General features: G+C 40.9%; 1 protein-coding gene across 1 annotated transcript in view; it reads right to left on the bottom strand.

Moving 5' to 3' along the window:
* The window catches only part of kalrna (kalirin RhoGEF kinase a), a 1007899-nt gene that overhangs the window by 526520 nt on the left and 467297 nt on the right, over positions 1-14082 (bottom strand). The window contains exon 6 of the mRNA XM_041200492.1: positions 1610-1732. Coding sequence (XP_041056426.1) covers positions 1610-1732 — 123 coding nt within the window. The remainder of the gene's footprint in view (positions 1-1609; positions 1733-14082) is intronic.

Below are 14082 nucleotides of genomic sequence, written 5' to 3'. Positions count from 1 at the left end.
TCAATTAGATCATGACTGATCTGCACCCAACTCACCTTATTCACTTTTACTCCATATCCCTTGACAACCTTACCTAACAAAAATTCATCAATCTGAGTCTTAAAAGTTTTAGTTGATCCAGCATCCACAACCTTTTGGGGGAAAGGGTTCTAAATTTTCACAACCCTTTATGTGTAAAAATGCTTCCTGATTTTACTCCTAAATGGTCCAACTCTAATCTTAAGATTATGCCCCCCTTGTCTGGATTCCACCACCAGAAGAAACAGTATCTGTGTGTACCCCCTCGCAACCCTTTATCATTCTAAACATGCCCAAAACTGAATGTACCAATCCAAATAGTCTGACCAAACTCTGGACAATAGAAGCATAAGTTCATTACTTGTGCATTCCAATTGGGATCTTATTACCATAGTGTACACTTTGCTTACAATATTTCCACAAAACACTACAAAAGTAAAAATTATACATTTTTTTCATTAATTAATAACTAAAGTAGAATTATAACTACTGACATTGGCCCAGATGGTACCTGCCACAGAAGAAAGCTGCCTATAAAGAGCTAGCACAATCTCTGTGCTGTGGATTTCACATTTGCCGACATTTATTTGATTCTGGCACCAAATCAAGGGGATCTCCAAGCATCAGCATCAGTAATGTCATTGTGCAGGGTAAACATTGATGAATTCTCATAGACAGCAAGCCAGAAAGTAAAATGCATTGATTATCCATCACTACTTATAAATGTTATAGAGAGTGAAATAAAGATTGGGACATTTGATTTAGAGGTTGAAATATCATAATCAAACTTTTTAAAAAATTAAATTAAAAATCTAAGGAACTTTTATCTCAATGGAGAAAATTGACATTATTCAAATATAAAATTAGTTTTTCAGGGTCAGAGAGTTGTTCAGTAGTAGTTTTGGCTTAGTATGCCATTAAAAACCTAATTATATCAAATTAACAAAGCATAATTTTTTGGGTTTTTTTAACGGAGATATTACAGCATAAAAGGGGAAGTTCTTGTCAGTTCAATGATTTCTAAAGACTGCCATTTGCAAAGACTTTAACAAAGTATAAAACAAAAAAGCAGGAAATTTATGACAGCAATTTCTAGATTTCTGCATTTAATTGTGCATGTGCAGATGCCAGAAGTTGGTTTCACAATGAACACTTTTTTTTGCCATCATAACAACCACAAAATCCAGGTCATCATCTCCTCAAACAAGTTTTGAAAATACAATCTATTGTTTGTACTTAATTTTTCCACATGAGGTATGTTATGTTTGTGTGGAAATATCAGAAAAGGCAAAAGGTATTGTAATTGCATGAATAAAATAAGAGAATTATCGATATCTCTGGGACATTGTTGGCACAGAATGGTTGTAACATTTACCTACATAACAACTATCACTCCACTCTTAAAAATGTAAGTTAATGTTCTGAAACTCTTTTAAACATTTTAATGCAATAAAATATAACATATGCAAACTTTTTAATACCAATTATTATTAATTCACAAGTATTTTTTAGTAACATAGTTAAATAAACTAATCGCAATCGAGGAGCTTCTTAATTTATTTGTCTTTCATTACAAACTACAAGTGCTTACCATCGAGTTCATAGCAAAGTGGTTGTGTTGAGTCTGTAGATCCAAAGCATGCTGGTAACTCACCCCAATCTCAGTATGACTCTGAAGGAACAATTGCTTGTTGTGGCTAATCCAGTCAAACATCTGAATTTAAAAAAAGAACTTGTTAGAGCAGCTTCGGTGATTAAGTTTGATCTCAAGATGTTTACAGACAAGTGCCACATATTCTGAATGTAGGAAAGAGGGCAGGCGAATAGGCAAAGTAAAACTAGTGAGAGTCATTTAGCAAGCAACCCTGAGAGAAAGGAACAGAGAAAAAAACAAAAAAAATGGGTCAATGGAGAGAGACACAGATGGAAATTATTTTTTGCCAGAGACTCCCAGTATATCAATCAGTTTCAAGTTTTGAGGAGTTGAATTATCTGTCTACAAAAAAAATGCTGTATTCATGTGCAAAATGACTATGGTTTGCCTAAGAGAAATTGTTTGTTCTTGACTCATTTTATTAACAGACATAATCATGTTTACTGATGAGACAGCATACTGAGATGTGGAGAACCTTGTTTCACAAAATTCAGTGTATACCCCTGGAAATTACCCCACAGATCTCTAAAGAATTTAGGAACATTCTCTACAGATTTCCATTGAGCCTCTTCACTGATCGAGCCATCTGAAAGTCACAGTTGTCTGAATTACAGAACCCTGTTTCTCCACACCTCCACCTGGAGGTAGAAATCAGACCCAATAATAAAATGTAACAGCCTGAATATTTTTACATATAGGACTCGACAGCTGCTCAGAGGTGGAAAATGGGGTAGGATTTTTACTCCCTGCTCACTTGAGTGCTTGACCAATTTCCCAACTTCAGCTTTCAGTAAATTGGTCAGCTGTATTTAAATGAGGCAGTAATGTCGTGATGAGACCATATTCCACATTTTTCATTATTACTATAATTTATATTTAGCTGCAATGAAAAAAGATCTAGATGATATAGAAGAGGATTTCAAGGGATCAACTTGTCATTTACAATGTTTCGTAGAAATTTTATTTTTCTGCTGAATTTCTTTTGGTTTATGTTTCTTTTTGCTGACAACTGTTTAACTATTTACCTTGGTGCTTTCTTTGTAGGGTTCCTTTTTTAACCTCCTGACAATTTGAAAGAAGGAATAATAGGTTTCTCATTGGGGATTCTCTAGTATAGTTGTTTTGTAGAGGGGATTTGTTTCTTCGTTTATTTGGTGAAACAGCAACAGAGGGAGGTACTTCTGTTCAGGTATTGCCAGACACAAATTGTGAAGGAATGCAACTATAAATACAAAGTTATAAGAGAATCCAGCTATAAATATGGAGTTATAAGTTTAAATACAGCAACTACTTTATGAAATAGGGATTATAAATTAAAAGCAGAGTTCATCTGCTGGACAAAGGTTCAGAAGTTTATAAATATGCCTAAGCATAATTGTGTGCTAACATCCTGTGGCATAAGATATAGTATATCCTTCAACACAAGGGAGTTCCTGAAAAAAACAGAAACTGGCCTCTACATGACCTCAGCAAGGCATTGTTAAATTGTAAGATACTACATTCTAACAATGGATAACCTTAAAGCTGCCCCTAAATAACTTGTCAACTGAATCCTGGAAACTGTGTCGTGACCACCATCATTTTTTTTATTCATTCATGGGATGTGGGCTTCGCTGGCTGGGCCAGCATTTATTGCCCATCTCTTGTTGCCCTTGAGAAGGTGGTGGTGAGCTGCCTTCCTGAACCACTGCAGTACATATGGTGTAAGTACACCCACAATGCTGTGAGGAAGGGAGTTCCAGGATTGTGACTCAGCAACCGTGAAGGAATGGCGATATATTTCTATGTCAGGATGGTGAGTGGCTTGGAATATATTTCTATGTCAGGATGGTGAGTGGCTTGGAGGGGAACTTCCAGTTGGTGGTGTTCCCATTTATCTGCTGCCCTTGTCCTCCTAGATGGTAGCGATTGTGTGTTTGGAAGGTGCTGTATAAGGAGCCTTGATGAATCTCTGCAGTGCATCTTATAGACGGTACATACTGTTGCTACTATGTGTCGGTCATGGAGGGAGTGAATGCTTGTGGATGCGCTGCCAATCAAGCGGGCTGTTTTGTCCTGGATGGTGTCAAGCTTCTTGAGTGTTGTTGGAGCTGCACTCATCCAAGCAAGTGGGGAGTATTCCATTACACTCCTGACTTGTGGCTTATAGATGGTGGAAAGGCTTTGGGGATCTCTGCGCCTCTCGGTATCCTGTTTGAAGGATGTTGACTAAAATGAAGGATGTTGACTAAAACAAAGGATGTTGTTCAGCATGTGTGCTCAATATGCTTCCTGTTGGTTCAGCTTTTTATGGTACAAATATTGGAACCACACAGTAGGATTTTTATATTCATTGGATTCACTCCCGCATCTTTCAAGATAAAGGTATTAGCTGCTGTAGTGTAGCAACGGTAGTTTTCCCCTTAACTGGAAAAGGTATCTCGCTATACTCTGTAACTTTCTACTGAGGGATTTAAGATAAATATTACTTAATTATTATTGATAGATATCTTAAATATCTCTCTGTAACATTATTTAAAACCTGAATTCTCTAATAGAAGCAAAATTATACTTCCTTTTCCTGGAGCTATCAATGTTGTGATTGATTTACCATCAAATGTGAATTGCGTGTTCAGTTCTTTAACAAACTTTTATATAATTTAGAAAATATATTATCTCATATAGTCTTCTGTATGCAAACTCGAGAACCCAACTCTGTACAGGGTTCAGTGGAGAGGTACGTTATTGAGGTTGAGAGTGATCTTCTGAGAAGTACGCCTGATCTGGAATAGTCCCAAAAGGGGCTAGGATTATAATCCGCTTCAGCATGACACCTGTCCATCTGTATTCCAGCTCCAGAATATATGGGCTGAGACATTCCTAGCTTCAGTTATCCTTGCAGCAGTGCTTCCAGAAGCTGTAATTAACATGTGAAGTCATGAGCAAGTGATGACACGTCCTGAAACTCAACCAAAAACCCACCTCCACCACAGGGACTGTACTCCTGCAGGTGCAGTAAATCAGGGTGGTGGGTGGTAGTCCATTACATCATTTCATGTTCATTAAGATTTCCCAAGACTCCCACAGTGTACCTGTAGCTGTCATAACTATCCTGAGCCTTAATGCTATGCAGTCTTTAAGATATTAGTAATATCAGCTAATTACCTGTATACAAATGCATTGTTCAAATCATGGATGAGAAATTATATAAAACACTAGTTCAGCCTCAGCTGGAGCATCACGGCCAGTTCTGGGTGCTGCATTTAGGAAGGATGTGGAGGCATTAGAGATAGTGCAGAAAAGATTCATAAGGGTGGCTCCTGGGGTGAGGAACATCAGTTATGAAGACAGAATGAAGAATTTAGAATTATTTTCTTTGGATAAAAGAAAGTTGAGAAGAGATCTGATAGAGCTGTTCAAATTTATAAGGGGTCTGGACAGAGTAAATAGGGAGAAACTGTTCCCGCTCGTGGAAGGATCGAGAATAAGAGGGCACAGATTTAAAGCAATTGGTAAAGAGAAAAATGATATGAGAAAAACATTTTAAAGCAGTCACAGAATTACCTGGAAAAACTCAGCAGGTCTGGCAGCATCGGCAGAGAAGAAAAGAGTTGACATTTCGAGTCCTCATGACCCTTCGACAGAACTAGGTGAATCCCCACCTAGTTCTGTCGAAGGGTCATGGGGACTCGAAACATCAACTCTTTTCTTCTCCGCCGATGCTGCCAGACCTGCTGAGTTTTTCCAGGTAATTCTATTTTTGTTTTGGATTTCCAGCATCCGCAGTTTTTTGTTTTTATTTTAAAGCAGTGAATGGTTAAGGTCTGGAACACACTGCCTGAGAGTGTGGTGGAGGCAGGTTCAATCGAGACATTGAAAAGGGAATTAGTCTGTTAAGTGAAATAAAGAATGTGCAGGGTTATGGGGAGAAGGTGGGAGAATGGCATTAAGTGAATTGCTCATTCGGAAAACTAGTGCAGACACGATGGGCCGAATTGCCTCCTTCTACGCTGTAACAATTCTGTGATTCTGTGCTCTTCTTCTTTTTGAACAAATAGCAGCAGCATGACATGGCACTGTACTTTTACAGAGTAGAATTTTCCATGGTCCTAAAAGTTGATGATTGCATTCCTGTGGTCATATATGCTTTCTTGGTCAATACTGTGCTTCAACAGAACAGGAATCCACTCTCCAAGCTGCAGCGTGCAAGTGAATACTTATTTCTTGGGAGCCACCACAATGCCTTCATTTTAAGGCTATTCAATATGTCAGCACTTCTGATTGTGAAAATTCTGAGTGGTTTACCAAGTCGACCATTTAAAGGCATGACTGATTACACTTATGCTTCTTCCCATACCATTAGCTGAACATTACAGTAACAAGTTCTACTTTGCCACCAGAGATGCAATCAAGCAAGAATGTTCAAGTCTTGCTTCAAAAACCTAGATCAGGCTGGAGGTGCCCAGCATTCTAATGCTGCTGGTGTCTCAAGAATCATGATTATGTATTGTCTGTTATATAAATGTAACTTTACAAAGAGGCCTCAACAAGGAAAGCCTGGAGGAAGAAAGCCCTGAGCAGGGAAATTAGTCAGAGGATCAGCAGCAGCAGCAAGTAGAGAATGTGGTGGACAATGCATAGCCATATTGAAGAGGTAATCATGCCAATCTTATTGTGGAGATCATCTGCTTTGCACAATGTATTACCCGTCTTGTCTATATCTTCCCCTTTCCCTTAACAAAATCAGGCTCTTCTTAGCAATTAACTCATTGTTGTTCATCAAAGCACTTGGTGTAAACCATTTTCAAACCTTGTCAAGAACAATTTCTGCTTAGACAACTTTCATGGAACATAATTTAAATGAAACCCAGTGTGTATATTGTCCATCACTTTTACCATTGTATCTCCTTTTGGTGCTCTTGTTAATTGTGAACCCAACTCTGATTCTTTTCTTAGAAGTTCAGTTAGGGGAGAAAATCAGAGAGAAAGACAGTGAACTAAATTTTTTTTTGCCCCATTTTTGGCATGGGGATTGCAATTTAGCATCTGCCTGTGCTGATTCCATTGGAGCTGGGCAGCATGCAAATGATCCCAGCTCATTTATCTGATTGTTGGGTGGGACCAAATGGATTCCTGGCTACTGGCATTTGCTTTGCACTGCAGGCTGCCTCTGGACTCAGGAGAGGACCGAACAGTGTTGTGCTGAAAGCATGTAGTGCAGCCTACTGCTCTTCTTAAAGACAGGCTGTCCCTTTTAAAAGGAAGTGTCATTCAATAATGTTGCTTGAATTATAATATGAAACCTGGAACACCTAGGCAGAGAGAGGGTTCCAGGGTGTCAGATGTGGCACTGGATGCTCTAGTGGTGGAGATGGACATGATGAAAGGTGCAATGGTTCCATGGGGTGGTGAGGGGGGATCAGGAGACCTTCAAGAACTACCCTCAGAAACAAGTGGGAGCAGGTGAGCAAGGAGGTCAGCTCCTAAATACTGGACCCAAGTACATAGTAACAGAGCTACGAGAAGCCTAGTGTCCTCATCTGGGTGCTCAAGCTCAGTGATTGCATCTCCATATAACGTCTTCCACCCAACACACTACCAAGCACTCATGCTGCTCAATGCACCACCATACCATTGCTCGCCCAACAGCAGTGCCTGGCCTCAATACTCGTGTCTAAGTTCCAGGTACTCCACCTCAGCTCATCCACCTACCAATGCCATCAGGCTCGTACCCACTTCTTGATGCCTCCAGTTATCCCAAGCTATTCAGCTATGGTAGGCACATCATTCAAACACAGCATTACACAATCACTGGCATTCTGCCCTTTCTTTTGGAGGACAAAGCGGCATACAATAGACGAACTGACAGAGGGACAAAGACACCTGCATCTCATGGGTCCAATGGAGAAGATATCTTTCAGCAACATGGGGCTGGCTGCATTGGATGCATGGCATCCGCTGTTGCTGAGAACATTGAAGATGATGGTATGTTCCTGCCTTATGTCCCTTCTCAACTCTAAGTACATCCTCATTCTGCTTTCTGGCATGGCAGGCAAATTGTTGATGATGTGGATACTGGGTTCCTCATCCACCTCCCACACTGGCGCTTACCATCTGAAGTCAGTGCCTGTGTGAGGGCTTGCAGGTCCGACCGCAACCCCAGGAACCCCTGATTCTATTCCTGGAGCTGCCTTTCCGTAAGAGTCACCACTCTGTCAATGGAGAAGACAGTGCATTTGACCATGAGGATCAATGCAGTGCTGATGCTCCACATGGATTCCTCCAGACCGTGGCACGCATACCCTCATGGATCTCCACCAGATCCTCCCGCACATCTCACTGGACATCCAGCATCTGTTGCCTAATGGATGACTTCAGAGGCTCATTATTTGCCTTCGACCCAGCATCATCCTGGTCTCCAGCAGCCCTCCAACTGCCGGTGCCCTGAGTGCTCTCTGCCTCCTCCTGCACCTCAAGTGAATGTGAAGTGCCCTCACTGCTGTGCAGCGACATTCTAGCCCACCAAAATGCTGCTATCTGTGCTGGTGTCTGGCTCAGACAACAGGTGTAACGCAGGTGCATGTGGAGCCTGGCAGTCCTCTGGCATCAGGAGTGGTTCTTTGGGGTCCTGCGATTGAGTGCCTGCTGGCGAATCTAAGGGAGAACAACAACATGTCATTAGTTTAAGTCATCACACTGTCACTGTGCATGGCAGGCACCCTGCTGAGACAATTGAGATCTGCATCATGGTGCCATCATCTTTCAATGATCAATGGGGAGTCCAGTTTTGAGGCTTCCATCAATGATGAGACTACACAAGAATGTTTGCCCCATCTGAAACTCCCACCCCTGTGCACTGCACCCTTACCTTTGCTGACACCCCAGCCTCTCCACGGACAGTTGACTGGGGTGCGTGCCGGCTCTCCACCTCCAGGGCATCTTGCTTATACCCCGTTAGGATTAGGAGGCTTTGGAGGCCTCTGCCGGTCCATGACCTTTCAGTGTTGTTATAGTCCATCTTCTCCTGAATGGACAGAGGAGCATGGATTAGTCCACCCTCTGCCTTCTGCGCCATTGCAATCTGGACAACACCACCTGAGGAACACCTTGCAGAGCACATCCGAGTCGTGGCCCTCAAGCCGCAAGGCACTCAGTCCAAGCAGCCAGGGCTTACCCCCTTGGCCAGCTCCAGTGACATTGACAGTTGTCACTCAGACTCTAACACTCCTGAGCTCCACGGGGGGATGGCTAGCTCTTAACACTTCAACACACTGATCCATGCCAACACGGTACTCACCCTTCCTGAGCGCAGCAGGTTGTTAAACCTCTTGCGGCACTGGACCCAGGTGCGCCACACAACATCATGGCTGCTCACCAGTGTTGCTACCTCTTCTCAAGCTCCTTTTGTCAATTGTGGTGGCCTCCTCCTTCCATCCCTCGGGACAATGGCGTTCCCCCTGGCAGCCACCTTCTCCAGGAGGACCGCGAGGCACTCATCCGAATACCAGGGAGCTGAGTGCCCACCTGACCTGGTCTCTCACCTGGCGTCTGCAGCTGCACTTGATGCCATAGCTTCGTGATCACGACACTGAAGATGGGTTTGTTGCTGGCAACCTTCCAGGGGCTGCCTGTGCCATTTTTAATCTGGCCACCGGGTCAGCATTGGACCTGGCACCTGACAGGCCCCAATCCCCACCCAGCCCTTTCCGACCATTGGGGAGGCCATGTTTCACGCTGGGTGGGCTTTAATTGGCCCACCAGCATGAAACAGTCTGTTTCCCGGCCACTCCCAGGCCCGCTGATCAAGCCCGCATGCCGACCTAAAAATTCAGGTCCTGATGTTTCTCATTAAAATCTTGGACAAGTATTAATGGTGCTAATAATCAGAGAAAAAAAAACAAATAGTCTTAAAGTTACACATACAATTTGTTCATCCTATTTGATGGTTAAAAATCCTGCTAAAAGATGCAGATGTAGTTATTGTGGAGGTTAGTAGAAGAGAGTAGAGAGAATTATGAAATCTTTAAGAAAGTATCAAAAGATGCACCAAGTCTTATTGTCACATGCCAATGGAACGCTTACTTTAACAAGGTAGTTACTGTAGACAAAGACAGAAATATCTACATCTTACAATTTTTGACCTGGCTCTGAGATTTAGTGTGTCTATCATAATATACAATAAGAACAAACAAGACAGTTATAAAATTATGGAAAGCTGAATAGGGACCGTACTTGGGACGCCAGCAAAGTTTTTGACAAATAATGGAAGTAAATTTGCTAATGAAGAGTTCAAAGATATATGTGAGAGTCTGAATATCATGTCATGAATACAGCAGCTAAGAGCTCTTTTAGCAATGACATTTGTGAAATAAATAATACTGTGATAGATGAATTGGTGCATAAAATTTTGGTGGATTGATTGGAGGGTATAGTCCTTACCAACTGGTCTCTGGGCGAAATCCCTAGTTACTTTCTGCTCTTTGTGATAATCCTCCTGCTCCAAAAGGTACTACAATTAGTTCCAATTTTTCTGAACATTTAAATGCTTTGCATGCAAGGAGGCTTTTATCAAAGCTGAGATATCAGAGAAAATTCAGAGAGCACTGAGATTTTTATTAGACCATCTGAGACAGAGGCCTGAATTTTGCGCAATCAGCAGGCCCGGAAGAGGACTCGAAACGCGCTTCCGCCCACGATTGGCCCCTAACTGCGATCTTGTGCTGGCTGGCCAATTAACAGCCAGCCAGCGTGAAACGCGCCCAGAGAAAGGCTCAGCACTACCATTGGGGGCAGGAAGAGGGCTGGTGCAGGTAAGCGCTTCAAGAGAGCTCTCTGAAGGCATACAGCTGCCTTAGGGAGCTGCAGATCTGTAAATAAGAAAATAAATCCCAAAAATGCTGCAAAAAATGTCCATGCAGTGCAATCATGCACCTGAAATTGTTTAAGTGATCATGACACACATGATAATTACCCACACTGGGTACATGGATGACATCCGTTCCAGAGGGATATAATGAATGAAGAGATGTGACGATTGTGAGACATGCAGGAAAAGCTACAGGTAAGTTTAAATTTTGGTTGAATGTTCAAGGTGATGGTCAAGAAGTGAGGTCCATGGACTGGCAGAGCAAGGTGAAATAGTGGAAAGTAAGGAAATGCTGTACAAGCAGTGATAGTGAGACCATGATGACTTTTATGTCAGAAAACAATCACAAATTACAGAAAGAACCTCCAATCATGCAGGAGGGTGATCTCACAATAGTAGTCCTGACAGACATGAACACGAAAGTAGAGGTTGTGGCTTAGATAGACCAGACAATAAAAGAAAATCCATGGAGCAGTCATGTAACAGAACCAGAAGTAGAAGTCCTCAAGATCATGAGGTTTTGGTGGCTGATAAACTAATACTAGAAACAAAACAAACTGAGTTATGTAGTTGAGAGTTTGGAGTTTAATCTGAGGTACCAAATAAGGGACAAGCAGCTTTGTTGCATAGGTGGTTTTGGACTGAAGAAGACTAAAGTGAGGCTAGTTACTAGGGGCTTTGAAGAGTGACTGGGTGATACAGATGTTATAGTGGACTCACCCTCAGCTGTAAAAGTAATCTGAAAAATCTTTTTTGACCACATATTTATGGGAATGGAGATCAATTGGCATAAAAACTGTGTTCTGCAGGGTGATATTTTTCAAAGACAAGTGTGTCTAAAACCATCTAAAGAGGCAGCAGATGCAGAATGAAAAATATGGAAACTAAGCAAATGTGTCTATGGCCTGAATGATGCTTCCAGCGTTTGGTATTTTTCAATGCAATCTGTACTGGTGAAAATAGATTGAGTTCAACTAAGAGCAGACCATGCAATGTCTTATTAATACCATAAAGGAAAGTTTTCAGATATCATTTTGCATGTTGATGATTTCTTATGGGGTGTTATTGCAGAATTTGAGAAATGTATTATGGATAAGATTAGAGTAGAATTTAAAATTGGGAGTCAGGCTTGTAGGGCTTTTAAATATTTTAATTTAGACATTAAAGAAAGTAGTTTGAAATAACTTTAGATCAACAATCCTTTTTAGACAGTGCTACTCCCATCCCAGATAATCGTAATAGGTCATCACAGAAAGGTAAAACAAAAACAGAATTACCTGGAAAATCTCAGCAGGTCTGGCAACATCGGCGGAGAAGAAAAGAGTTGACGTTTCGAGTCCTCATGACCCTTCGACAGAACTTGAGTGAATCCAAGAAAGGGGTGAAATATAAGCTGGTTTAAGGTGTGTGTGTGGGGGGGGGGCGTGGGGGTTTGGGTGGGGGGAGAGAAGTGGAGGGTGTTGGTGTGGTTGTAGGGACAAACAAGCAGTGATAGAAGCAGATCATCAAAAGATGTCACAGACAACAGAACAAAAGAACACATAGGTGTTAAAGTTGGTGATATCATCTAAACGAATATGCTAATTAAGAATGGATGGTAGGGCGCTCAAGGTATAGCTCTAGTGGGGGTGGGGGGAACATAAAAGATTTAAAAATATTTAAAAATAATGGAAATAGGTGGGAAAAGAAAAATCGATATAAATTATTGGAAAAAACAAAAGGAAGGGGGAAGAAACAGAAAGTGGGTGGGGATGTAGGAGGGAGCTCAAGACCTAAAGTTGTTGAATTCAATATTCAGTCAGGAAGGCTGTAAAGTCTTCCTAGTCTTCCTGCCTAGTCGGAAGATGAGGTGTTGTTCCTCCAGTTTGCGTTGGGCTTCACTGGAACAATGCAGCAAGCCAAGGACAGACATGCGGGCAAGAGAGCAGGGTAGAGTGTTAAAATGGCAAGCGACAGGGAGGTTTGGGTCATTCTTGCAGATCACAGAAAGATGATGTTATATTTAAAGAAGAAGCTGAGCATTTTGTGAAGCTTGATTGGTCTGTTGAGTTGGTTGAATTTTAGACTAGGCCAGACATTAGTTTTGATGTGTTAGAATTAAGTACTTTGATGAAACAACCTAAAGTAGACAATATTTTAAGGGCAAGTAAAACATTATGAAAATTAAATCAAGAAAAATGTGGACTTATGTTCCGATATTTAGATGATCCAAAGAACATGAAGTTGGTCATCTTTTGCGATGCATCACAATCTAATCTTCCTGATGGATATTCTAGTGAAACTGGTTTCATAATATTCCTGATAGCTGAGAATGGGAAATGTTGTCCTTTTGTTTGGGGAGCTAAGAAAATAAGAAGGATTGTTAAAAGTGCTTTGGCTATTGAAACATTGATTCTTGTGGAGGCAGTGGATATGGAATTCTATTTGTCAAATATTTCAAGATATTCTGTATAATAGAGGCACTGAAGATAGTATACCCATTGAAATGTTATGTGGGTAGACATTCATTGTGGGACATGTCATGAAGCTATTAATGCATATATTATTGGAAAATATTTTTCTTTTTAAAATTGAGGTTTGGTCTGTGAGTGTGTCTTAATTGGATTAAAGCCAGCTAGTCTGGGTGATTTGATGTGTACTAGTTTTGAGATGTAAGAGGGGTAGAGTGCATTTGCATTTTTTGAATAGAGCATTCAAGAAGGCGAGTAAAATCTGGCACTTAGCTAGCAGAGACAAAGCAATATGTTTATATTACTAATAAAACTGGTACTATGAAAGAGGTTTTATTGTTAGAAGAGGCAGATGATACAATGAGAATTTACATTCAATGAGCTGTGCTAGGTATAAGGATAGCAGCTTTGTGTGTGTGGGGCAGGGGCAATGTAAGATCAAAGCAGCTGTAAGCCTACACCTGTACTCACAGGAACCAAAGTGAAAGGAACCTCATTCTGAATTTGTAAGGTTAAAATGCTTTGCCTGGTGTGTGCTGAGAGTCTATGGGTTGCTGTTGCCTTAGTGGAGGTTAGTCTGGGAATTTGTTAAGTTAATAACAAGATAATAGCAATTTGTAGCCATGTGTATGTGTTTAATGTGTTGTAACTTAATAAAATGTTTCATTTAGTTTAATATAAAACCTCTCGAGAACTGATGGTCTGATTCCTGAAGTTAGAGCTGCATCTCAAACATACCACTTAAAATATAGGTTATGACAGTTGTTTAAAGTTTCCCTCTGGGATTTTTAAATAACTCAGCTTTACTGAAAGGCTGTCTCATAACAGGCAATGTGCACTCTATAAAAAATTGCGTATGAGAAAGGGTTATAAAGATGGGCCTGGCCAGCTTGAAAGAAATATTAAAGAGAAGGGAAATCTCTAAAATTGAATGGGTAGATTCATGCCATCAATTGTCTTTTTGATTCACTAAAAGAAACACCATGAAGTACGACGAAATTGACAGGGGTCCTGGAGGAGGGTATTTCACAATGTATTGTTTTGTACTTAGTATGGATGTCTTTACTTTTTTTTGAAATTTTGATTGTACATATAAAGTCTTATTTTTACTTAAA

This window comes from Carcharodon carcharias, chromosome 12 (assembly GCF_017639515.1).
Source record: "Carcharodon carcharias isolate sCarCar2 chromosome 12, sCarCar2.pri, whole genome shotgun sequence".
NCBI lineage: Eukaryota > Metazoa > Chordata > Chondrichthyes > Lamniformes > Lamnidae > Carcharodon > Carcharodon carcharias.
Note: the sequence above shows the minus strand (reverse complement) of the source record. Positions and strands in the feature narration are given on the sequence as shown.